The sequence below is a fragment of the Staurois parvus genome, unplaced genomic scaffold, assembly GCF_062004578.1.
Source record: "Staurois parvus isolate SC_StPar_1 unplaced genomic scaffold, SC_StPar_1.0 ptg000147l, whole genome shotgun sequence".
NCBI classification, from domain to species: Eukaryota; Metazoa; Chordata; class Amphibia; order Anura; family Ranidae; genus Staurois; species Staurois parvus.
The window spans coordinates 11,362,035-11,389,336 of record NW_028317943.1 but is presented as its reverse complement, the minus strand read 5'-3'; the positions used below and the strand labels follow the sequence as shown (position 1 = coordinate 11,389,336).

The window sequence follows — 27,302 nt, the reverse complement described above, 5'->3', positions numbered from 1 at the left end:
GACCGTATGACCACTCTGATACTCAATGAACAGATGTTGAGTATCTGCAATGACTCTGAACGGAAATTTTTGAAAACATGAAAGCCGTGGTTGACATATGCTTTTCCCACACTCCCCCTGGCTAGTCTGGGGTTGTAATGTTGTTCAGTATTGGAGTTCCCGGATCCCTGCTTCTGGTCTTGTTTTCTGCTTCCTTTTCTATTCCTTTTCCTTTCTATTTTTGTTTGTTTTTTTGTGAGGTGGTGGATAGCTGCCTTTGAGCTATGGTCAGTGTTATATCACTATTTTTGTGCTCTATGTGCCATTGACAGCCCCTGCGTGGGCGCACCTTTTGCTCTGTTGGTGTTGGTTTTTCTACTTTTTATGTGCAAATGATAACCCCTGCGTAGGCGTGTCTTCTTGCTCACGTTTTCTTGAAATGTTTATAAATTAATAAAAACCATTGAAATACAAAAAGGACTTTGTAAAAAAACAAAATAATTGCTTGCTCCAAATAAAACTGTTTTTTTCATTTCAATAACTTATGCCACTAATAGTTGACAGCTAATTGATATCACAGGATGTGTATGCTTACATAGACAGCATACTCTCTTTAGGGCAGATTTTAAGTTTCAGGACTACCAGTACAAGAGAACAATCAGTGGAAAAGTGATCTCTGGCAGTGTAAGCCATTGTGTTTTTGTCACCTACCCCAGCTTAGTAAATTCTTCAGGAGTTAGATATTTGAAACAAGATACAGTTTAGCCAGCGGAGCACCTTGAAAGTGTGTATAACATCACTCTGATCTGCTATGGTCTGCTGCATTAAGATCTTTATTTTCAATATGGTAGACATATTTAAGGCCACGATAGGACCATACTTCAAGCCGGCTTGGTGTTCTATCACTTGATATGCCATGCAAGTCAGAGTAGGTGCACAATCAGCCACAGGAAGCTGCAAGGTAATCCAATATTATAGCACATCCAACAACCTGACTTTCCCTGAGCACTTGTAAACCACTGGATAGGATAAAATACCTACTTCACCCATGCACTTTCTGGAGTTTTTCTGGAAGTATTTTCCAGGCTCCAGGAACATTGTCCATCTAACACTCATAGAAATTCATACCTTTTGCCAATAGTGTATCATTTACAGATATCTGCAGGAAATTAAAAATCTATCCAAGCATCTTGTAAACTGGAATAGCAATATTATTGATGGCCACTAGTAATATCTACAGTATATATATATTTTAAATACAGGCAACCTTTTGGGAAAGTGGGTATGAAGATATTTTGCAAGCATTATGGTTATAGACATGAACTGAGGGAACAGGAGTGCCAAAGTGAATCGACTCATACCCTGACTATGACTGGGTTCACCGAGGAGCATAGTCTGTATTCACCAGTCCCCCTTAATGTGGGAATTTGGAGTCCCACCCATAAGTCAGCTTCCCAAATACTTGCAGATGTAGCAGAAAGATACAACTGAACCATTGGCAGAGGTGGCCAGGCCACAAGCTGCAAGGGTTCTGTGAGCAGAGTTTGTGGAACAGAGTGTGAGGAGTAGCTGTGCTCCGCTTCAGAGGTTCAGAGGAGCAGAGTTTGGAAAATCAAGAATAGGAGGAAAGTTGTGCCCAGCTAAAAAGTCTCTAAGGAGCAGAGTTTGGCAAATAGAGCTTACTCTTGGTGGTTGTGCCCAGCTACAGAGGCTCAAAGGAGCAGAGCCTGGCAAATTGAGCATACCAGTAACAGTGCCTGCGGCCAAAAGCAACAAGTTGCACATAACAGGAATAGTGCCTGCAGTCAGCATCAACAGGTAGACCATGCCAGGAACAGTGCTTGCTGCCAATATCAGATAGAGCAGCTTGGAGTTGAGGTGTCAGGAATTGGTTCACCTGCTGGTGGCACTGTGGCTCTGAGACCTGTAAGTTGTAGTTCCGGTGTCCACCAGTGGGTGTCTCTTAGTAGCTAGTAGCTCTTACTAATTAGTCATCACCTGAGGATGGTTGCTGGGAGGATTTTTAGCCCTTCCTGTGCTACTTCCCCTTGCCTTTGTGTTCTGCCCATGTGCCCCTGATTTGTGTACCTTGTACTCTGCTGCTGCTGGTCCTAGTCCTGTTCCTGATCCTCCACCTACATGCTTGTTACTGTTCCCAAGTACTCTCTCCCTATCATGGCTTGCTCCCTACTCCCTCTGGCTGATCTCCTGTGCTTGACTCTGGTTCTGACACTGACTACACTGCTCAGTTATAGCCTACTGCCTGTATATAATTATTTAGTTAGTTTAGGTAGTTGTTCAATGTTAGCACTTCACTCTTTAGTTTCCCTGGTTCTGGTTCATGGCGTTCTGGTATATTGGATGCGTGTTTATATTGTTTTATTTACTTTATCCTTGATAAATCACATGATCTATACCATACTTATGCCTGGTGTTTCCTGTGCAAGTCCACACATTTCTGGTCATGCCTGTTTCACAGGATACCAGCGCTTGGTATCCTTGACAGGAGGGTTTTGAAAAACATGGGGACTTGGCAACATATGGACAAATGTTGCTCAGGCTTCTGTCCAGTGTGCCAGCCTTTTAAGGATGTGACTCAAGTGCGCCCTCTACCTTGTTAAAGTAAACCGCTAAATATAGCACACTTACATTTTCAGCAGAGTAAGTTAGGTCTTTTGGAAAAGCATATTGAAAGCCTCTCCTTGTCTCTATCCTCCTCTGCAAAACTAAACCTGCCCAACAGTTTCTTCGTGCCTATGAGGTTTCCATCATCGTTTGTATTTCCAGCCTAAAAATTGCAAATGCCTGACTTCCTTCAGCTATGTAGTGGTAGCAAAGACCAGTTGCAACCTCTGAATGGTTACCATAGTCACCAAGACAGAATGCAAGAATTTTAAGATAGCAAATGTTTTGGTGACAACTATCAATTTTCCTTGCTTTAAATTTTCCCTGCCTTTTCAAAACAAGAAGTGAAGGGAAATCTTCCCGGCAGAACACAGACAGCACAAAAATAACTTTGTAAGGGTTTTAATGCTTGTCTGCTTTATCAAAAGAAAAAAAAATCTTTAAAGATTTCCCTCATATTTGTTCTACTAATATTTAATAGATCCTAAGGATGCTCAATACTCTCTCATTCCAATCATGTATTCACATGTTATAGTTTTAGTACTTGGGGATTGGGCTGATTCTCTCTTCTTGGAAAGTTACCTCAAACTTTACAAATGAGTAATCCACAGTAATTAGGGACTTATATATTATTTAAATATTTATTATATAAACCTAAGTATACAAAAAGCTTGTTTTTGATATGTTATACTGTATGTGCTAGTAAATGTATACACCACTTTAATCAGGTTTATAATCCTACAATTGAGTTAACTGGAAAACTGTACTTGTTATGGGGCATGTACGAAACCTGAAATTTATTAGCCTTCAAAATCTGTTGATTTGGACTCTCTTGCTATGCTGTTCTGCAAGTACAAATTAGAGTATTAATAAATTATTGAAAGTGCTGTTGTTCATAAATGTCAAACATGAGAATACCAAAGCTTTGCGGCATATGTTTCTTTAGTAATAAATGCTAGTCCGTAAACCAATCATTCCTGAGCACATAGATCAATCCTCTAAAGCTAATAGTTTGTTCACTTTAGAAATATAAGATTTGCATTATCAAATACAGCTACAGATTAAGCATAAAACTTGATAATAAATGTGTGTTGCTGTTCACATGACCTATGCTAACTTTCCATTACTGAATCACTGTTTAGCAAAAAATCATGCTTTTAACATATAAAAATATAAACATATAAAAATGTCCAGCATCTATAAAGTGGATTGTGGATGCCCATCGTGTAAATTGTTTGATATTTTACATCTCTACTTTATAATAGCTGCTTATACCCTTTAACCACTTGCCCTTCAGAGGATTTATCCCCCTTCCTGACCAGGCCATTTTTTGCGTTACGGCGCTGAATCACTTTAGCTGAGAATTGCGTGGTCATGCAATGCTGCACCCAAATTAAATTTACATCCTTTTTTTCCCACGAATAGAGCTTTCTTTCGGTGGTAATTGATCGCCCGTGCGTTTTTATTTTCTGCGCTATAAAAGAAAAAGACTGACAGTTTTGAGAAAAAAAACAATTTTTGACTTTTTGCTATTAAACAAAAAAACAAATTTCGTCATAAATTTAGGCCTACATATCTTTGCTAAAAAAAAAAAAAATCCCAATACGTGTAAATTAATTGGTTTACATGAATGGTGTAGCATTTACAAATGGTGGTACAGATACTGGATTTTTTATTCGTAATGGCGGCTATCAGCGACTTATAGCGGGACTGCGGTAGGAATTCTGACACTGGGGGGAACTGACTTGGTGTTAGACATTGCCAGTGGTGCCAATACAGTGATCAGTACTAGTAAAAAGCACTGAAACTGTATCAATGGCACTGGGCAGGAAGGGGTTAACATGTGGGGCATTCAAAGGGTTAACTGTGTGCTGTTTCACAGTTAGCTGTGTGTGTGCTTTCAACTGTAAGCACACTGTTTTGTATGGCTCTGCTATGCAGAGCCATACAAAGCAGTGTGCAGGAGCTGACAGGGGAAAGCACTGCATTGTTTATATACAGTTCTCTCCCCCAGGTCAGTAATACTTGGTACCCAGTGATTGACAGCCGAGGCCATGAATAGCGGCGCAGGTAGGGCTCGCGCACACCCCCTATTTGGAAATGCAAAATCAAGTGTATATATATGTGATTTTGCGCACAGTATTTCTGCTATAGGGCGGCGAGAAAGCAATTAATGAACATACAGTATGTCATTGAAGCCTAGAGCCCCAGCCCACTGCAAATTCAGTTTATATTGGTTAATTTGACAATAACTCTTGTTTGCATACCTATATAATTTTACATTGTTCATTACATAGTTTTAATTGATACACTGTTTATATAAATACTGACAAATGGATAAAAATGGGCTAGTTTTACACCTTTTAGTATTACTGCAAAATTGTCAATATTACTGCATTTATTTATAAAAAAATATGTTGACTGCAGAGATGCCAAATTTAAATTATTCACTACACATGGCATTTGTATATGGTTAGATAATAAGTATGTAAATTTACTTTTTAAAGTATTATGCTGTTTCTCATACCCAGAACAGAGATTTATCTCACCAACTGCTTTGGATACTGCCCCCCCCCCCCCACATACAGTACATACCTGTGAACTGTTCCACATGAACTTGAAAAAAATAATCATTGTGTACTTCTTTTTAAGGTAACTGCACTAAAAATGATTATTGTCCAAATTTCAGTAAAAACATAAAAGAAATATCACTAGATTATTATAAATTGATAGACATGAATAAATGAATGTTGATTGAATAATTTTCAATAACGAAACATTAGCATGAAATAGTACTAAGTTAATACAGATAGTAGAGTTGCGCCTGCCACTCCTTTGCAACCAGTGGCCACTCTCCTCTTCTGGCCTGACACACTGTCCATTCTGATTGGTTCCCTGGGCAAGCATCCCCGTTTCAAGGCAGCAGTCAACTCCGGTTGCCCTCCCCCGCTCTTCAGTGTTTGCTTTTCTGTGGATTTGTGATAGTTTTATTGCTTCCTGCCTCCCTGTCTGCTCCTCTACCTGACCTGACATTAGATTCCTTGTTGCTGACCCCCTGCTCTGTTTACTGACTAATCTTTCACACTGCTGCCTGACTTGACCTTGAACTGTTTACTGGACTGTGCTTATCTGCCACCTTCCCTGACCTCAGAATCATGTTGGATCCTATGCAAAATCTGAAATAGTAAGTGTAGCGCTAATCTAAATATCACACAACAATAAATATGAAAATAAAATGCTTGTTATGTGATATTTAGATTAGCGATACACTTATTATTTCAGATTTTGCACATACACTGTCAAGAATGGACTTGCCAGTAATGGTGGGACTCACCTGCCTTGTGGGCTGCAGTACCAGGGCTGGCCAGCGGGTGCTCTCAGCAATCAGAGACTCAACCCTGCAGCCAGCCAAACACCTGAAGCTGATTATGCAGGTGTATTTAAGGGATGGCCAGACCTGTAGTCTGGGCCTTGGTGTGTGTTTTTCCTGGGCCCCTGTATCTTGTTACCTGCATCCCTGTTCCTGTTCCTGTTCCTGTCCCTGGCCCTCTCTGACTGATTCGTTGCTAACCCTGCCTGATCCGGACCTCTGCTGACTTCTCGTGTTTGATCCCTGGCTTGTGACCCCGACTATTCTCTGCCTGACCCCCTGTACCTACCTGCCCGTTAGTTGCTGTACCCGGCTCGTGACCTGACTACTCTCTGCCTGCTCCTCCTGTTCCTGCCTGCCCAATTGTTATTGACCCGGCCTGCCTGACGACGCTTGCATTGTATGGATTGTTATCTGTGGGTGGTTTGGTTTGGTTCGTTTGCACTGTGTTATGTTTTAGTATTGCACTGCGTTTATGTATTGTTAGTGTTAATAAATTATATTGTTATAACATATCTGAAGCCTGCATTTCCCTGCGTCAGTTCACATACCTCTGGTCACACCCTGGAGCCCTGACATACACCTATTAGGTATAGGTTTTGGTGTTAGCAGCTTACTTTGAGGTCATGATTTATTTAATAGAAGTTCAGGAGGATTTAATATCGTATGTTGGATCCTGTGCAGGCCCATTTATTACTAAAGAACTTTGCAAGCTGATATGCCAAGTTCAGAAGTTACCCCTGCACCTGCTCTCCACCTGCCTTGCCTGACCAAATTAAAGTCATTATGCCAGATTGTTTTTTTTCTGGTAAAATTAACCTGCTTTTTTTTTCTCCAGAATAATCTATAGTTGTAAGCTGTTCTTCCAGCTTAGGTCTCACTCTACAGGTTCAGTCCTGTGAGTATGGATAATTATTTCCCTGCTACATGTGATCCCCCAGTCCTAGACTCAGTTTATCTGCATATACTCCTTCACTAACTAATATATTGTAGATGGTTTTTTCAAAGCCATTGGCCTCTCTTATGATAAGCCTGATTCCTGAAGCAAGGGAGGTGTTCAATGGAACACTACTGTTTGGAGTTCCAATGTTGTGCACCTAACACTGAATGGAGCAACCCAGCTTTGAGGATAGGGATGGCGGATTCTGTTAACGACTTCCTGGTACATTACCCTACTATTGACCTCTAGCTTGGAACCATTCTTCCTAGGGGGTGTGTGCCTACCTTTCCAAAAAGTTATCTAGTGTGGAGTTAAATTACAATATAGAGAACTGCCAACTCTTGACCTCCAAGTGGGCCTTTTGGGGTAAAGGTATAATTGGCTGAAGTGGGCACTTCATCCATTTGTAGTCTACACTGATCACAAGAACCTGGAATACATCAAGTCATCTAAATGCCTTAGTGGTCCCTTGGTGGTCCCTCTTTTTATCCACTATTTTATCCTCACCTAGCACTCAGGAACAAAACATTTTAAGCCAGATGTTTTCTCCCGTTTTGAACCTCAAGGATTATTCAGAACACCACAGCATTCTGCCTCCTGCTCAGGTCTCAGCCGTACTTCCCCCTGATCTGTTGGTTTCTATATCTGAAGCAATGTCTCATGCTCCAAGATACCTACCTGTGGTAAAGTTGTTTGTACCATTGCACTTACCAAGCTCTAGGTCCTTTCAGAAGCTCATTACTCCAAGTTGGCTGGACACCCAGATATCACTGAAATTCTTTCTCTGGTCTCTGGCAGTCTTTGGTAGTCTGCCCTCTGAATGGATGCCCATTCATATGTTAAGGTCTTTTGCCTGTTCCATGTCCTCCCTCCAGTTTACGTCTTCCCTTGCAACTCCTAAGAGTCCATGGACACACCTGGCTCTAAATTTCATTGTAGACCTTCCTCCTGCAAAAGGGCATGTTGTTATCTTGGTTACTGTGGATCGCTTCGGGAAAATAGAGCAGCTATGCCACAATCACTATTTTGGCTAAAAGCAAATGAATGTTTGCCTCTGTGCTCCCCAGTGGTTCAGCATATGAGGGATGTTATTGCTTGCAAGGGGGAAGGGGTTTGTCAGCTGCAATGTTCTCAGCAAGGGCAGAGGTAATGAGTTGGTGACTAGAGTAAGGTGTGGCAGAAGCACACAAAAAATACCACTCCTTCACTGGAAATATGTTATTATAAACAGGAGAATGGGTGGTGGGATTTTAACTGCAGCAAAGTTGTGAGTCAGGCAGCTATTGTGAAAAACACACACACACACAAATATAAATTAATAATAATAACAAAATAAATATATATATATATATATATATGAAAAAATCCTTTCCTGGATTCCCCAAGGTCCTAATAATTATGTTCAATGATCTTGATAACATTTGTGTTTACTTTTAACTAGCTTAAAATGCATACAGAAATGAATGCAATGTCATTTGGATTTTTAGCAACCCTTTGAAAAAGTCACCTGCTGTCATAGTAATTTGTACCCTTGCCATCCTGACCTGATCTTATCTTAATGATGTGCTAACAGTTTACACAAGGCACTGTTTTGTCCTGGCTTGCCTAGCAATGTAGTATCAAAATGGGAATAAAGCATTTTAAAAAGTAAATCACATATGTTCATTTTGAGCCTTACTATTCTTCTACAGTAAATTAAATTTACACTTATATGATATAGTTTTAATTGGCAGACTTTGATGATATATTTAGAATTAAATATCTGCATGTGTGAAAATTACGTAAATGTTGAGTTGAGAAACATGACAAGAAAATCTATTTTTTTCTAATTTAAAAAAAACAAAAACATGAAATAAAAAAATATATGTATACACAAACGAAAGCCTTATCTATCTTGGAAAAAAAATATGTATAATGCGTTAGGGAAAGCTACAAATGCTAAACTGTATAATGTGTGAAACAGTGACATCTCCTAAAGAAAAAAATACTCTTGGATTAAAAGGGAAAACATCCAGGAACTCGAATGATTAATCTACTGTATTCCTGAGGACTTAATGTAGCACTAAAACTGTGGATGGTGGTGGGAGGAGGATATTTATGAGGACCACTGCTGCTATTGAGGAATACCAGCAGGAGTGATGTGGCTCTGACATATTCTTTATCCCATAAGCTTTGTTCGACTTCTCTTTAGTTAGAGGATCATGTACTGTTGGTAGCCTACATTTGTACTTTGGTGCTGGTGGCTTTGGAACATGAACTTCAATGAGCTGTGGTGGTGGAATATTGACTCACCTTTGCTTGCATTTTGGATTTAGCACGAGAGTGAACATTTTCTTTCATCATGTGGACTTTATAGTAATTGGACACATTGATGCATATTTATGAAAGAGTATTTTTATCTTTTGATTGATCATCTATTATTACACATGCACATGGTGAGTTTATTATATATATGTATGTATTCATTATTTTCACTTAATTAGCAGGACTCAATATTTTATATACTCAATTTGTCCCGTGCGCCAGAAGCAGTTTTGCTATATCCTCACAATTTCACTAACATTCCATTGGTGGCCTCTCAGGACTTGTTTCCTTGTGTCTTCAAAAACTACATTTTCATTCATTTCTTTCTAAATAAATGAATTTTGATGAATTTAAAGTTGTGAATGTTATTTCATCATCAATGCTGTCAGTATTGTAAACATTTCATAATTTATTTCTTCAGCCCAGCATGTCAGAACTGGAACATGTGAAGTTGTGGCTCTCCACAGATGCTGCAATAAGAACAAAATAGAAGAAAGGTCACAAACAGTAAAGTGCTCATGTTTCCCAGGACAAGTAGCAGGAACAACAAGAGCTACTCCTTCCTGTGTTGATGGTATGTCAGTCAAGTTTATTAAATAGAAAACAAAAAGAGACTGCCCATGGTACACAGCCACAACCCAACAATATCAATAAGTAGAAGGAAAGGGTTGAATTAAAAAATGGAATGAACACCAAAAATAGATGACTTCCTATTAAGTTATATAAATGGGTGATGTCAAATCTCCACTCACAAACTGAAAAAATGTAACCAAGTAGATTAAATTAAAACAAAAGGTAAAAATAGTAAATAGAAATGAGTGGTTGCGGGAGCTGGAATTGAAGCAATTCCTGAACCCACAACTACCTGCAGCCAAAAAGCGCTTCCCTTTAAAAATCCATACAGATGCAATTCATTCTTAAGAGCACCCTCACACATCTAAAAAGGCGGCATGTTTGTGAGTGTGGAAACTGCAGGAAAAAGTACCATATGATTGGTGCATTTAAAATGATGCAGAAATCTTTTTCCTGCATGAAATGCAGGCACAGCAGACCATTCAAATGAATGGGCTACCATGCCCATGCAAATGCGCCCCTCAAGCTTGCAAAAGTGAGAGTCTAGCCTCAGACAAATTCCGAAAATGTAGCTGATGATTAAACATAGACTCTAGCACTGGCTAAATCAAGGCTACCTCTTCAAACTCAGACATGGAGAACCAACATCTATAATAGTTAAAACAAAAGGAGTGAATAATGCTAGGTAGCCATATATTGTAGTGTAGCAACTTATGGTAGTTTAATTGAAAATACCAGTAAAAACAAAACTACAGTATTGCACTCACAAGTATAAGTGTGTCAGGGCATATCTCTCAGTGTCAGTGTCCAGAGTGTAGATGGATGGTTTGATTAGAAGGGCTAGAAGAACCAAACTCCTCTGAATGGACAGCCACCAAAGCAGCAGGGAGCCGCTGGAACAGAAGCCACTGGAGCTGCTGTGATCACTGGAGATGAGTGTTACCCTGCACAACCACAAACGTTTGAGCTCCATGTGATTGCACAGGATGTTGGGTAGGTGTTTCAGAAAACAGCACACTTCCTTTGTCAGCCTGAAGGGATCACAAAAGCTCCACCGACTTCTTTTCCAGTGGCTCCCGGCAGCTTAGAAGCTTTGGTGGCTCTCCATGCAGAGGAGCTTGTTTCATCTAGCCCTTCCATCCAATACATCTTTTTATGCTTTGGTTGCTGACTCTGAGAGATATACCCTCACACACTTACACTTGTGAGTGCAATAGCTTTGTTCTTACTGGTATTTTCATTAAAACTAACTTACTACACAATATAGCTACCTGGTGTCATTCTCCCCTTTTTGTTTTAAATTGGTATTAAACCCAAAACCAAAAATGTATTCAATTTTCAGCTTACCAAACATTAGATGTAGTGGTTGCATCTGTTTTATTTTCTTTGGCCTCCCCCCCCCCCCTCTGTTTTCAACTGGTGATCTGGCCAGCAACACACCTCCTGTACTAGTGAGACACCACTTTGGAGGAATGAGCACAGGACACAGCAGACAGCAGCATTGTCAGTCTAGGGGGGATTGGAGAGTTGAATATAAATAACAAATTGAATCCAAACTTCAGTTTACATTTTAATCAGTTACAAAAAACATTTGTTTCCTTTAGGGATAAAGGTTTTGCATTTATAAATAAAAGATGATCATTTTAATTACCACTGCCAATGGTAAATGGATGGTTTCATCCATGTAAGCTGATAAATGCTGTTGAAAAGCTTGTGCTTTTGAAAAGCAACAGATTTACTGGCTGGATCACCAGATAATAGAAGAAAGAAAGCCAAAAGAGGAAACTAATACAGTCATTAAATGTAAGCATTGGTGAGCTTCAATATAATAATTATTTTATTTTGGGTTTAAAACTGCTTTACCTATTACAGATGTAAGTTATTAAATAATTTGAGAAGGCTAAATTTCCATATTTTGAAGTTGAAAGCACCTAGCAATTATGTCCCTCAGATCTCCATTGTTAAGACTTGACAGTCCTCAGGTGTGGTAGCCTGCCAGGCAGTTTCACAAGTCTCACATTTTGCATATTACAACTATAGAATAGGATATCTAGGAGGAGTGACACACCAAGATAAGTTAGAATACAATCCAAACCGTGATATGGTGATCTCCTCATTAGTGTCCCAAAGTAATATAAAAAATTATACTTGGTTCTGTATTCTCTAAAAGGGGCAGTACTGTGAGGTTGGTAGTGGAACCAACGAACAGTGCTCGGAGGTGAATTGGGGTGGGGACACGGGGGGGGGGGGGGTTCGGAAGGGGAGTATTCCTGCACCTCTTCTCTGAGAAAAAAAGCCCTGCTGAGCGGTATCCAATAAGGTTTCTTGTGGATGATACCAGCGGTGTGCAAGCCTCCTTTTCAACTGACATAGAATTGTAGTATGGGGATCTCCTCATTAGTGTCCCAAAGTAATATAAAAGGCCAATATTACTCCACCTATAATTTATTATCACTTTTACTGAGGTTGGCCCTCTGATGTTCATTTACAGGCTAAACATAAAATACAACATTATAGTAAAGCACCGTGAAAATTGTCTTTAGAGACACACCACTGATATCTACCCAAATGGTTTATGTAACAAGAGAGTGACACCTGTAGACTATTTCTACTTACTGGCGATAAACTTATCCAATAAGCAGTTCAAAGATTCAAACTTGTAATCGAATCTGTAGGGTACAGCCTTTGTGCTAAAAGATATTTAGCTTAGTAAATTAATCTCTAAAAATAAACCGATTTACCCCATGTAACCACAGCTCATGGAATTGTGGCAGTTTAAAAATTAAGCCTTCACTGCTATGCCCTATAAACAGGTAGATATGTGTGTCTCATTCTGCAGAACTCACTCACCCACAGTTGACCTATTTTAATGGCCATTCAACAGTATGCATTTTGCAATATTTACTCACCTGTAAAAGTATGATGAAACTAATGTATACTTATATCTTACAATAAATATTATATTGTTTGCGATTTTCAGCATCTATTGTGGAATTGAAATGGTGGTGTCAGATGCAACCATGTCTCGAAGGAGAAGAATGTAAAGTTCTACCTGATCAAAAGGGATGGAGTTGTGCCTCAGGTAATAAAGTGAAAACAACAAAGGTAAGTTGTAGGACATATATAGGTGTGTTGATTGAATTAAAGAAGCCTTGCATTATAACAGCTTGTTATAATATGAAGATAATAGAATATGGATCCAATTGTTCCAACACTTTTATTTTGTGGTTTCAAAATTGACCATCTAGCTAAACTGACATAAATTTGATTCTTTTTTTCCTAAACTCGATATGCTAAAGCAGGGTGTCAAACACACCCCTTGTGTTTGACACGTGTGCTTAAAGGTTACTGTAGAAAATTTTAAATAGGTTGTGTATCATAATCATATAATCTCTAACAATCACAAATTGCTGGACAACTGATTTTACAGTTCTTCATTAATGCACCTTTAAGTTCATTTTTATCCTTTGTTAGGGGGTTATTTCAATGTGCTTAAAATGAGAATATAACTGCCTGTACAGCCCTAACATTATTTCCATTCAGGGATATCAGAACTGACTAGGTTTTGAAATAAATATAGCTCCTTTTTATACCCCCATATACTTTCCTAAGTAGAGCTGCTATAGTGAGGTCAACGAAGGTAACATTTACAAAATGAAGATTACAATCAATAGAATATCACTTAGCTCTCATTATATGGGCATTGTTTGGGAGTCTATACATTAGTAATTTATCAGGGCATAGATTGCAGCAATGCATCATTGGAACTAGTTTCATTATCTATCATAGCTCATTTTTTTATGTTCTTGCTGGTCTTTGCAGACAATTTGTTTTTTGCTTATCTAACTATTCCAGTATTATGCATTGTATTATGATTTCTTAGTTGTTAAGTATTTGGCTATGCAGTGAGGTAATGGCATTCTTTGTTAGAAATGTGCAGTCCAGTTTAATGTGTAAATCTGTATTGATCAATAAGAAGTTGCAACACACTGTGGTGTACATTAATGTATTATATGTTATATATTTGTGAACCTAAATAATTGTTGATCTAAACCATTTTGCAGTCTGTACCCTCCACCTTGAATTGTATTGTGTATTAAAATTGTGCTCAAAGGTTTGCACACCCTGACAGAAATCGTGAAATTTTGGCATTTATATTGAAAATATGACTGATCATGCCAAAAAACTGTCTTTTATTTAGGGATCTGGGGAAAGACCTGGCGTCCTACTGTGTAAAATAATTGTGAAGAGAATTCATGGAAAAAGTCGCTTACGAGTGATGGTCCATGCAATCGCCAAGGGTTGGATACGACTGAATGGATAGATAGATAGATAGATAGATAGATAGATAGATAGATAGATTTAGAGATAGTGATCATATGAAGCCATTTATTATCACATAATGGCTGCTTTTTAAATCATAATAACAGAAATCACCCAAATAGCCCTGATCAACAGTTTACATACCTTAGAATGTTGGCCTTGGAACAGACATACAAGGTGACACGCACAGGTTAAAATGGCAATTAAATGGTTAATTTCCTACATCTGTGACTTTTTAAATTGCAATTAGTTCTGTGTACACATAGTAAGTGAGTTTGTTAGCTCTCATGTGGATGCACTGAGCAGTCTAGATACTGAGCGATGGGGAGCAGAAAAGAACTATCAAAAGACCTGCATAACAAAGTAATGGAACTTTATAAAGATGGAAAATGATATAAAAAGATATCCAAAGCCCTGAATATGTCAGTTAGCACTGTTCAATCACTTATTAAGGGAAGGTAGGCCAAGAAAGATTGCAGCCAAAACTGCCAGAAAAATTGTTTGCGATACAAGGGAAAACTCACAGGTAACCTCAGGAGAAATATAGGCTTGAAAAAGACAGTGTTTTTTTTTTCAAGGAGCACAATACAACAATATAGGCTATGAATAAGGTATTTTCTGGACTGCAACGCATTAGAGAGGGTCATGCTATGGAACATTTTACTTTTCACCTTGTTGCCGACATTTGTTCACAAGTATCTAGTGGGAAGCAGATGGAGACTGCTAGTCTGGCATGGTGAAGCACCATACCACAGCCTGGGAGAGAGTAAATTGGGTTGCAGAACCTCACCTGTGTGGACAATACCTGAATGAAAATTAGCTGCATGGTCAAATTGCCAGAAAGAAACCTTTACTGTGCAATTGCGTGGTAAGGCATGTCAAGGTGTTGTCGGGCATATTGTAACTGCAAGTACTGTCGTATTGTGCTCCTTAAAAAAAAAAACAAAAAAAAAAACACCCCATCTTTTTTTCAGAGCAGCCTGTTTTTCTCCTGAGGCTACCTGTGGGATTTTCTTTCTATTCTGAGCAATTCTTGTGACAGTTGTGGCTGTAATCTTGCTTGGTCTACCTGACCTTGGCTTGGTATCAAGAGATCCCTGAGAGTCGGACAGTTTAAGTTAAGAGTCAGGCAGTTTACAGAATATTTTTTTTTTCATTTAGTGAGGGAACCAAAGTTGTTGGGTTGGCTGATTAGGTAACAAACCCAGATGAAGAAGGTCCACCTATCTGGACTGGAACAATTTCCTGCGAATGTCTGACTAGGGATCACTAAATTTCCTGTGTTGAAAGACCGCTAATATTTGGTGAGACAGCCTGTGTGGACTTTGTTTTGGAGAGAGGGTTAGGTCCCTGAGAAGCAATTTATTGCTCCAGGCCTGAAGGTGAAGTTTTGCTGACTTCCATTATCCAAACAGGTGTAAGCAAAATGCTGTCTTTTCATTTTCCTTGCATGTGATTGAGCATTTTTTTTTTATTGACATTTTACCAAATTAACCAAGCTCTGGGGAAATTTCCCTTGCATTGTGCAACTTCTCATGCAAAGTGAACAGCTTATTTTCCTTTAGTAAATCAACCCCATATTCTTTGTAAATAAATTGCATGTGTGTGTCACTGAAATTTGCTTCTTGCTGTTTAAAGTGCTGTGACCTCTTCATAGCTCCAGACTTTCAGAATGAGTTCTTGGTGCAAATGGATACTTCAATGCTGGGTCTGGGTGCAGTCTTGTCCCAGGTAGTGGGGATGCCAGTGACCACAAATCAGCTCCCCCCCAGTGTCAGAATGTCTGCCGCAGTCCCGCCATAAGTCGCTGATCACCATCATGAATCGCTGATTGCCACCATAAGTTGCTGATCGCCACTATTATTAGTAAAAAAAAAAAAATCCAGTATCTATACAGCCATTTGTAAATGCTATAACTTTCACGTAAACCAATTAATTTACACGTATTGGGATTTTTTTTTAGCAAAGACAAGTCGCAGAATACATTTTGGCATAAATTTATGATGAAATTTGATTTTTTATTTTTTTTACTGGATATGTTTTATAGCAAAAAGTCCAAAATATTGTTTTTTTTCCTCAAAATTGTCGGTCTTTTTTTTTAATAGCGCAACTAATAAAAAATGCACAGGCAATCAAATACCACCAAAAGAAAGCCCAATTTGTGGGGAAAAAGGATGTAAATTTCATTTTGGTGCAGTGTTGCATGACAGCACAATTGTCAGTTAAAATAACACAGTGCCGTAACACAAACTGCTTAGAACAGAAATACTGCTACAGGGCGGCACAGGTGTGCAAAATCACAAATATATATGTGATTCGCGCTCCTGTGGTTTTCATGCCCCTCCCAGATGGCGTCAGATTGCCTGTCAGTACACCAGTAATCACATTTAACCCCTTGATTGCCAGAAAACACGCTCATACACAATAAACCTCCATTGCTAGTATAGTGTCTGAACGGATCAATATCTTTGATCAGATCAGCACTATACCAGCATTCCCATTAGGGATCACATTGGGATCAGCCCCGGCACCTGCCAGCACATGCGTTTACCCCCTACGCTTACCCCCCCTTCTCCCCCAGCAAGTGCAGTGTCAGTAGGTCACTGTCACTTCATACATTGCACACAAAACCGCAGTGTTCGCAGAATCAGGCCTGATCTCTCTTAGCACTTGCCGGTAAATTTTGATGACTCTCATATGCAGCATAGTGCCAGTACTAGTGCCGCACTACCTTTTGGGGAACTGGCAAGCACTAGTGGCCTAGTACATCCTGGCCTTTCACATACCTCTTAGATTGTAAGCTCCAAGGAGCAGGGCCCTCCTAACCCTCTTATATTTAATTGTATCGTTGCTGTATTGTCTCCCGTTATATTGTAAAGCGCTGAGCAAACTGTTGGCGCTGTATAAATCCTGTATAATATTAATAATACCAGCACTGCAGCATGACTTGGTGACGTGGTGAGTACCATAAGTGTAGTACAAGCTGGTGCAGTGGCGAGCACAAGTATTGTTCCGCAGCCACAAAGAATTCGCACACAGGCCCATAGAGCCCCTAGTATCCTTCCGGATGTGCTTGCAAATCCCGATTGGCAGTCCACAAATTCTGCAGCACCCGTACTTCCCCCATTCACTGCCCAACCCGGAATTCAGGTGGAAATAGCAAATTTAACTCCTCCCCTTGATTTTTTGGAGCTGTTTTTCATGGAAGATCTGTATGCATTCATTGTGGATCAAAGCATTTTATAGGTACAACAATTTATCGCCGCCAACACAAATTCAAACTTTGCCAGACCATTCGCATGAAAACTCATTCCGGTTTCCGAATTTATATTTTTTTGGGGCCTAACCCTCAACATGGGCATTACTAAAAAAATGAATTGTGGTTGTATATGCCAGTGTTCTCTGCTGCCATGGTCAGGCAAAGATATGAGAGTATAATGTGTTTTATGCATTTCAGCAACAATACACTCTGTCATCCTCGGGGTGACCCTGAATTTGACCAGCTACACAAAATTCAGCCCCTCGTAAATCACCTTAACCAAAAATTTGCAGATGTCTATACTCCCCAGCAAAACATCTGTGTTGATGAGTCCCTCATTAATTTTTCTGGCTGCCTTGCATTCAAAAATTTCTCCCCAACAAGCCTGCCAGATATGGGGTCAAGATATAGAAGACCTGTGAGAGGGCAACAGGCTATACTTATAAGTTTCAGATTTACGAGGGAAAAGATGGAGCCCCCCAGATGCCCAGACTACATGGGGAGCAGTGGCAAGATAGTTTGGGACTTGGTGTCATCCTTTTTCCTTATGGGGTACCACTTATACGTGGACAATTTTTATTCAAGTGTGCCCCTATTTAGACATTTGTTCAATCTTGGAACTGGCGCATGTGACAAAGTGTGACCCAATGTGTGCCCACCATTAGAAGTGGGTGGATGCAGGGCGGTATATTCTAATGGTGGGCATACCACACACTTTTTCTGGCAGAGATTTCTTCTCTTTTTTTCATTCAGTCCAAAGGCTGCATACAAACAAAAAAAGAACATAGCATATACAGTAATACCTCGGTTTACGAATGCCTCTGTTAACGTAATTTTCGGTTTACAAATGAAAATCCATTGAAAATAATGCCTTGGTTTACGAATTTTTTACAATTTTTTTTTCACAATATTAAGTGAATGTCAGTGCTGATTTTTAAATGCAATTGCTGTTTTTTTTTGCACTATAGCTCACAACATTAGCTGTCAGTTTCCCCGGAGCTAAAGGATACTCTGTATCTTTTAAGAAACTGAAAGGAAACATTGTTTCTTTTAACTTGAGGAAATAAACTAAAGGAAATTTTCTCTCTTTTGGCTGGATGGGGAAAGTGACTGCTGAATGAAAAAAATGTTTTTTAATTGCCAGCAAATCTTTTACATTCAGCTGTCAGTGGGGAACCCTGCTGACAGCTGAAACATTAACACATGGTTGTCACTACTAAAATACCGGCTGAGTTAATAAAATAACTCATGCAGTATTTTAGTAGCGTTTACTGTTTTTCTGACCTTCGGAACGGATTAAATGGTTTTCAATGCATTCCTATGGGAAACAGTGTTTCTTTTTACGAATTTTTCGCTATATGAAATGTCCTGCAGAACAAATTAAATTCATAAATCGAGGTACTGGTACATCACTGGACTTTGAATGGTTATACGAGGATGATGCCTACAGCTGCAGGCATCATCCTGGTATAGTTTTTTCAGCCGGTGATCGGCTTTCATGTAAAAGCAATCCTAGTGACTAATTAGCTGCAGGATTGCTTTTACAAGCAGCTGGAGACGATGCCCCCTCCCCCACTGCCTTCCACGGCCTTCTCGGGCAGTCCCGTGCCATCAGGGCAACCTGAGAATGCAGCCGGTGTTTCTGCCAGCTGACCATAGAGCTGATTAGAGACCAAAATGATGCCAATCATCTCTATAGCCTAAGAAATCAGAAGCTACGAGCATTTTATCACTTTAGTTTCACAGGATATAAACAGCGCCATTTGTAAATTGGGAAAGCATCTGATCACACCTTTTTGGTTTGATTAGATAATGTAAGGGCAGAGGAGATATCTAGAGTATGATAGAACCCAGATTTCTCAAAAAAGAATATATGGCAATGCCCATAGAAGTTATAGGGGATATTTGCATTCCCTGTGATAGCATTAAAAGTGATAAAAAAATAAATAAAGGGGACAGTTTAAAAAGAAATAAAAAAGAAAAAATCAAAATAACTTTAAAAAAAGGTACCCTTGCCCCCCCCCCCTCCGTGCATGCGCGCATCTGCGTTCGTGAGCGTTGACCCTGTGCCAGTATGGAAACAGCGGTTGCACCATGCATGTGAGGTATTGCCACGAATGTCAGATCAAGGGCAGTAATTCTAACACTAGACCCCCTCTTTAAATCTAAAATGGTAGCTTGTAAATGCTTTTAAAACGTTGCCTATGGATATTAAAAACGTATGCAGTTTGTTGCCATTGCACGGGGCATGCGCAGTTTTAAAGCATGTCATATTTGGTATCTATTTACTTGGCATACCCTCATATTTTATATTTTATCAAATAATTGGCCAATATTTTGTGTTTTTGTGCATTAAAAGTAAAAAAGAGTGCATTTTTTTTTTAAATTGCGTTTGAAAAATCACTGCGCGAGTACTATGTGACATAAAAAATTGCAGAACCCACCATTTTATTCACTAGGGTGTTTGCTTTAAAACATATATAAAGTGTGGGGTTTAAATTAATTTCCTAGCAAAAAATACTGTTTTTTTTCATGTGAACAAAAAGTGTCAGAAAAGGCTCAGTCTTCAGAAGAGATCTTCAGAAGAGTGAGTGACGTGTGGCATAAACTTCTAATGCTGGGCATAAAATGCCCCACCCCCTAAAACGACCCTTTTTTGGAAAGTAGACACCCCAAACTATTTGCTGAGAGGCATATTGAATCAGTAGAAGAATTTTTCTTTTTACCACAAAAAAGGACATAAATTTTGTTTGGGTACAGCATTGCATGACCACGCAATTATCAGTTGAATTAGTGCAGCGCCAAGTAGCAAAAAGAGGCCTGGTCATTAAGGGGGGTAAATCCTCTAGAGGGCAAGTGGTTAAATACACACAGATACTACTAAAATATACTATTTCATATGAATTCTATTTTGGTTCACTTCTGACTCCCAGGATACCCTACACCATAGATCTTCTAACCAGATATGCCCATCTACAGAAATACCCTAAATACTCAGCTTCTAGCTAGTTAACTTAACTCCGAATACTCTGACATTTTTCTGGCTCAGCTATAACTGAAGAATTCAACACTATCACTTGTTCAAGGTCAACCACACATTTTAATATTATGATTAATCATAAAAAACTAATATTTTGCAAGCTTTCCATAAATATAATATAAGTCCTATAAGTGCCGAATTATAAATTTAGAATTACTATTTAACATGGACCTTGCTTTGTGCACAGGTGCAAAGTCATGTTGGAACAGGAAGGGGCAATCCCCAAACTGTTCCCACAAAGTTGGGAGCATGAAATTGTCCAAAATGTCTTGGTATGTTGATGTCTTAAGAGTTAATTCTAAATTGATAAGTTGTGAAGGCTTTTAAATTGTCATCTATGAGAATTTTGGGTACCATAACATTTGTGTGATTTCACAGGTACATGCAATTTTAAGGCTTGACATGTTTGGTATCTACGCTATATTGCCAAAAGTATTGAGACACCTGCCTTTACATGCAGATGAACTTTAATGGCAACCCAGTCTTAGTCCATTGAGTTGGTCCACCCTTTGCAGCTATAACAGCTTCCACTCTTCTGGGAAGGCTGTCCACAAGGTTTAGGAGTGTGTCTACGGGAATGTTTGACCATTCTTCCAGAAGCGCATTTGTGAGGTCAGGCACTGATGTCAGATGATGAGAAGGCCTGACTTGCAGTCTCCACTCTAATTCATCCCAAAGGTGTTCTTTCGGGTTGAGGCCAGAACTCTGTGCAGGCCACTCAAGTTCCTCCACCATAAACTTGCTCATCCATGTCTTTATGGACCTTGCTTTGTGCACTGGTGTGCAGTAATGTTGGAACAGGAAGGGTCATCCCGAACTGTTCCCACAAAGTTGGGAGCATGGAATTGTCCAAAATGTCTTGGTATGATGACACCTTAAGAGTTCCCTTCATTGGAACAAAGGGCCAAGCCCAACCCATGAAAAACAACCCCACAACATAATCCCCCCTCCACTAAACATTACACTTGGCACAATGCAGTCAGCCAAGTACCATTCTCCTGGCAACTGCCAAACCCAGACATGTCTATGGTGGCATGCTTTACACCACATCCAATGCTTTGCATTGCACTTGGTGATTTAAGGCTGGGATGCAGCTGCTTGGCCATGGAAACCCATTCCATGAAGCTCTCTATGCACTGTTGTGCTAAGCTGAAGGTCACATGAAGTTTGAAGGTCTTTAGCTATTGATTGTGCAAACAGTTGGCGATTTTTGCATGCTGTGCACTTCAGCATCAGCTGACCCTGCTCCGTTATTTTACGTGGCCTACCACTTTGTGGATAAGTTGCTGTTGTTCACAGTTGCTTCCACTTTGTTTTAATACCACTAACAGATGACTGTGGAATATCTAGCACCTAGGAAAAGTCTTGGATGGGCTTATTGCACAGGTGGCAAGGTACCAAGCTTTTATTCACTGAGCTCCTGATACTCCCAATGCTTTTGGCAATATAGTGTAAATTGGTGCTGTCAACCACAAATTATTTAATTTTATGTGCATTTTAATTAAAAATGAGTTAAAGAAAAAAAAATTTTTGTTTGTAATTTGACTGATAGTTTTAAAACAACCAATGTTACTGTAGATAAAGTAAAATGTTATGCTGGATCTCATAAATAATAACATTACAATTCCATATCTGGTACAAAAGATGGAAATATTATTTAGAAATGAATGCTGTTTTTTTTTACATTTTGTGTCTTGTATTTAATGTGATGCTACAAAAATGCAAATGACATGGAATGAAAATATAAAATGTGTTTGCATACAAATGGTACAAAACTTTTAATCAGTGTAGAAGGACTACAAAAAATAAAATACAACAAATTTATGTTGTTTTATTTGATTTCTGAATGAAAAATTGTTACATCCCTTATTAAGAGGGGATGCAGTGAACATTGCTACAATACACACTAGGACTATAGCAACAGTGGGCAAAGAGTGTGTGTGTATGTGTAGGGAGGAGGGGCTGAGGGTATATGTTTTTTACAGTGCTTACTTAATTTACACAAGGTCTTTAACTGGTTAAATCTAGCATTTTATATTGGTAGAATATTAACTTTTTTTCAACAATTTTTTACACACTTTTACATGTTATAATGATATATGTTAATGGATCTTCAACACAAATTTATTATTTGACATCAATAAAAATAACATATGTTCTGAAGTGTTGATCAGAGGAATGGCAAATTAAAATCACTGAGACAAAATTAGTAAATACATTTTTTATTTGCTCATTTTGTTTCTACTGTGGAAGAAAACCGCTCCTTTACAGAAGTTATATATGAACCTTAACTTAACTGAAATGACTCAGTAGACTTACGCCTTCCACTGCTGAGAATTCTTCAATTCCCAACCATACTGACTTTAAAATACATCATAATTTCAACAGCCGGTTGTGCCTCAGGGGAACTCTGATTGCACACCAGTGGCTGTTGTTTCCATAATGATGATGAAAGTGTGTTCTGGTTTTAGTAACAAATAAGGAATAAAGAAATGGAATAACATTAAACCAATTGAATATATCTTAAACTGTGTAGGGCTGTTCTTAGCAACTTGAACAGAGAGAAAAAAATCATGCAAAACGGAGTTGAACTTACTTCAGTAACAAATTCAGATTCTTTTTTATAGTTAGTATGGACAGGATATCAAATTTCCGAGCAGTCACAAGTCAAGAGATATTTTGCACCTGTCTGGCTTATGATAATGAAATGTGAACATACTGCAGTGTTACTTCTTGAAAATTCACAGCTTCATTATACAGGATATTTTTAAATTTGCATAATGGGTAGAGATGAGCGAATTATTCAAAAATTCGATTCGGCTGATTCGCCGAATTCGCGGAATAAATTCGATTCGAGGCGAATATATTCGCTGCAAATTTAACTTATAAAAAGGGTGTTTCTAGGCTTCAGAGAGCCTTTATATTAGTGCAGAACACTGTACCTTTAATTTAAATGCCCTTGGAGTCTGCTGGGGAAGAGAAATAATACTGTCAGTCAGTATGACATGCAGATGAGTGCCGTCGATCTTAGAATCACCACACACTTCACTCATTTGGGAAGTCACGGGGCCAAAACCAGAGTGTGGAGCCACAGTGTGGCGGTGGAGGCAGCAGCAATGGGAGGCCATACAGCACCCTATGACAAAATGGAACCCACCAGCAGTGTGAGGAGACCTGAAAGTGGCACATGTCAGAGTGTGGCGATGGAGACAGCAGCAATGGGAGGCCGTAAAGGGACCCATGACACACTCTGGACCTGGCAGCAGCATGAGGAGGCGGTACAGGGGCCCATGACAGATTACGGGCCTGGCAGCAGCATGAGGAGTCGGTACGGGGACCCATGGCAGATTATGGGCCTGGCAGCAGCATGAGGAGGCGGTACAGGGGCCCATGGCAGAGTGGCGGAGCGTAAGCAGCTAAAATTGAAGGCCCTGATGAAGTCACGTGACATTGTGACGTAACGCGTCGGCGTAGCGCGGTGACGTATTTCCGGCGTGGCGGCCATCTTGGTACACCTGTGGACTCAGCTGTACACCCAACTTACATACACATATCCTCATTTGAGAGCATGAGGGTTTAATGTGGACTGGCTGCTACGTGAGTGCTTTTTTATTATACATGTGATGTTCCTATGGTATAATAAACTTACTACACTATGGGAGGATCCATTTGTTTTATTCTGGGAAAGTGATATTTCATCTACACTTGGAGAAGAGCTGAGTGGGAATATTGTATCCTGAGAAGTGGTTTTGGAGTGCTGTGGTGCCTGGAGGATCTGTGAGAGAGATCCATACTGCTCTGTGACCCGCAAGGGTCGAAGTGATGAGGTGAGAGGCTAATCCAGAAGGTGGTTGGATTCACAAGTTATCTACACCCAGATACCTGCACGTTTTGTTTCACCTGTGGTCACCTTACAGCATATTGGAAACACAGTTTACCAAAACCAAAATTTCTTCACCTTTAATATTCCATTATTGGACTTTTTTCACCTTAATATTCCATTATTGGATTTTGAGTTTTGTGTGTATTATTTAGATTGACCTCACTTCACATTTTGCACGTGTAATATATGTATGTGCATTTTTATGCACATGCGTATTGATTTTAGTTTGTGTCTTGCCATTATTTTTGTGTTATCACTAAGCACAATTTTTTATTATATTTATTATTATTGCTATTGTTTTATTTAAGTTATTTAATTCCACATTCACTTTAATTAGTTTGAATATAGCGCAGCATTTATATGGTTTTTTATTGTCACTTTATTGATTTATGTCATTGGATTCCACATTCACTTTTATTTTTGAATGTAGCGCAGCATTTATATGGTCTATGTTAAAAAGTCCCCCCAGCAGCAGCGTGGGGAGACGACTATCAAGAGTCCAATGGCAGAGTGGCGGAGCAGAAGCAGCTTCAATTGAAGGCCATACACAGGCCTAGGTTAAAAAGCGGAAGCCGTCAGCAGCGTGAGCAGACGACAGAGACACATGGCGCAGGGTGGCGGTGGATGCAGCAGTATTCGGAAGCCAAACACAGGCCTCGGTTAAAAAGCGGAAGCCGTCAGCAGCGTGAGCAGACGACAGAGGCACATGGCGCAGAGTGGCGGTGGAGGCAGCAGCAATGGAAGGCCATACAGCACCCTATCACAAAATGGAACCCACCAACAGTGTAAGGAGACCTGAAAGTGGCACATGGCGCAGGGTGGCGGTGGAGGCAGCAGTATTCGGAAGCCAACACAGGCCTCGGTTAAAAAGCGGAAGCTGTCAGCAGCGTGAGCAGACGACAGAGACACATGGCGCAGGGTGGCGGTGGATGCAGCAGTATTCGGAAACCAAACACAGGCCTCGGTTAAAAAGCGGAAGCCGTCAGCAGCGTGAGCAGACGACAGAGGCACATGGCGCAGGGTGGCGGTGGAGGCAGCAGCAATGGAAGGCCATACAGCACCCTATCACAAAATGGAACCCACCAACAGTGTAAGGAGACCTGAAAGTGGCACATGGCGCAGGGTGGCGGTGGAGGCAGCAGTATTCGGAAGCCAAACACAGGCCTCGGTTAAAAAGCGAAAGCCGTCAGCAGCGTGAGCAGACGACAGAGACACATGGCGCAGGGTGGCGGTGGATGCAGCAGTATTCGGAAGCCAAACACAGGCCTCGGTTAAAAAGCGGAAGCCGTCAGCAGCGTGAGCAGACGACAGAGACACATGGCGCAGGGTGGCGGTGGATGCAGCAGTATTCGGAAGCCAAACACAGGCCTCGGTTAAAAAGCGGAAGCCGTCAGCAGCGTGAGCAGACGACAGAGGCACATGGCGCAGGGTGGCGGTGGAGGCAGCAGCAATGGAAGGCCATACAGCACCCTATCACAAAATGGAACCCACCAACAGTGTAAGGAGACCTGAAAGTGGCACATGGCGCAGGGTGGCGGTGGAGGCAGCAGTATTCGGAAGCCAAACACAGGCCTCGGTTAAAAAGCGGAAGCCGTCAGCAGCGTGAGCAGACGACAGAGACACATGGCGCAGGGTGGCGGTGGATGCAGCAGTATTCGGAAGCCAAACACAGGCCTCGGTTAAAAAGCGGAAGGTGGACAGCCAAAAGTCATCCCTCTGTCTGATGGGTATTATTCGGCTGTCGCTACGCAAGCAACCGAGCATGCTATGGGCCATTTATGCCAAGGAATGCGAGGGACTCCCTGCCTCCATCTCCACAGAAATACTGCCACGGTGCGTTTGGGTCCTCTGTCTCCTCCTCCTCCTCTACCAGATGCTCCTGCTCCTCCACTCCTGTCCGCTGAGTGGAAAAACCACCCATTTCACTCAATAATTTCTGAGCACCAATGTCCTCCTCTACCTCCTCCTCTTCTTCCTGTCCTGCCCCCACAGGGGTCATGTGGCGTTGAGATCTGTGCGCCACGTCTACCGCACCCTGACCAGCCATTGTTAACAGCATTTGTTCCAGGACGTGCAACAGAGGAATGACGTCGTTCATCCCATAGTCCTGCCGACTCACGAATAGCGTGGCCTCCTCAAAGGGCCTGAGCAAGCGGCAGGTGTCACGCATGAGCTGCCAATGGCTGACATCTAAGTTACACAGGGGAGTACCTTTATCCGCTTGTGACATCAGGAAATCGGTGATGGCCTTTCGCTGTTCGTAAAGGCGGTCTAACATATGTAGGGTTGAATTCCACCTTGTTGCAACGTCGCAGATCAGGCGATGCTGTGGAATTCCGTTCTGCCGCTGCAGCTCAAGGAGGGTGTGCTTTGCGGTGTAGGAATGGCTGAAATGCATGCAAAGTTTACGTGACATTTTAAGGATGTCTTGCAGTGGGATGGTGGATTTTAGGAACCGCTTGACAACCAGATTGAACACGTGAGCCATGCATGGCGCATGGCACAACCTTCCTTGACGCAGAGCAGACACCATGTTCTTTCCGTTGTCGGTCAACATGGTTCCGATTTTCAGTTTGCGCGGAGACAGCCATCTGTCGATTTCTCTGTTCATTACACTGAGAAGTTCCTCCCCTGTGTGACTACGTTCGCCAAGGCATACCAGGTGCAGCACAGCGTGACACCGTTGCGCCCTGCACATGTGATATGCCGGTCGGGTAATGGGACTTGGCACGGGGGTGGCGGCTGAGGACACGGCGGAAGAAGAGGTGGTAGAGGCGGACATCTTTGCTGGACCAAGGACGTGCAAACGTGGAGGCAAAAGCGGCGTGACCTGTCCAAGTTGCTGGTGCGGCTGTGCCGGCACCACGTTCACCCAGTGGGCCGTAAATGACATGTACGGTCCCTGACCGTAGTTACAGCTCCACACGTCGGCGCTGCCGTGCACTTTGGCAGAGACCGACATGCTCAAAGACTGGCCCACCATCTCTTCTACATGTGAATGCAGGG

The 27,302-nt window shown here is 40.8% G+C and overlaps 1 protein-coding gene across 2 annotated transcripts in view; it reads left to right on the top strand.

Annotated features, from left to right (window-relative positions):
• TAFA2 (TAFA chemokine like family member 2) overlaps window positions 1-27,302 on the top strand; it is a 327,141-nt gene that overhangs the window by 282,665 nt on the left and 17,174 nt on the right. The window contains exons 4-5 of one of the 2 annotated variants that reach the window (XM_089674033.1): window positions 9,640-9,792; window positions 12,772-12,873. In XM_089674033.1, coding sequence (XP_089530159.1) covers window positions 9,640-9,792; window positions 12,772-12,873 — 255 coding nt within the window. Of the gene's footprint in view, window positions 1-9,639; window positions 9,793-12,771; window positions 12,897-27,302 lie in introns of both variants that reach the window. The other variant, XM_089674034.1, reaches the window with a different exon arrangement.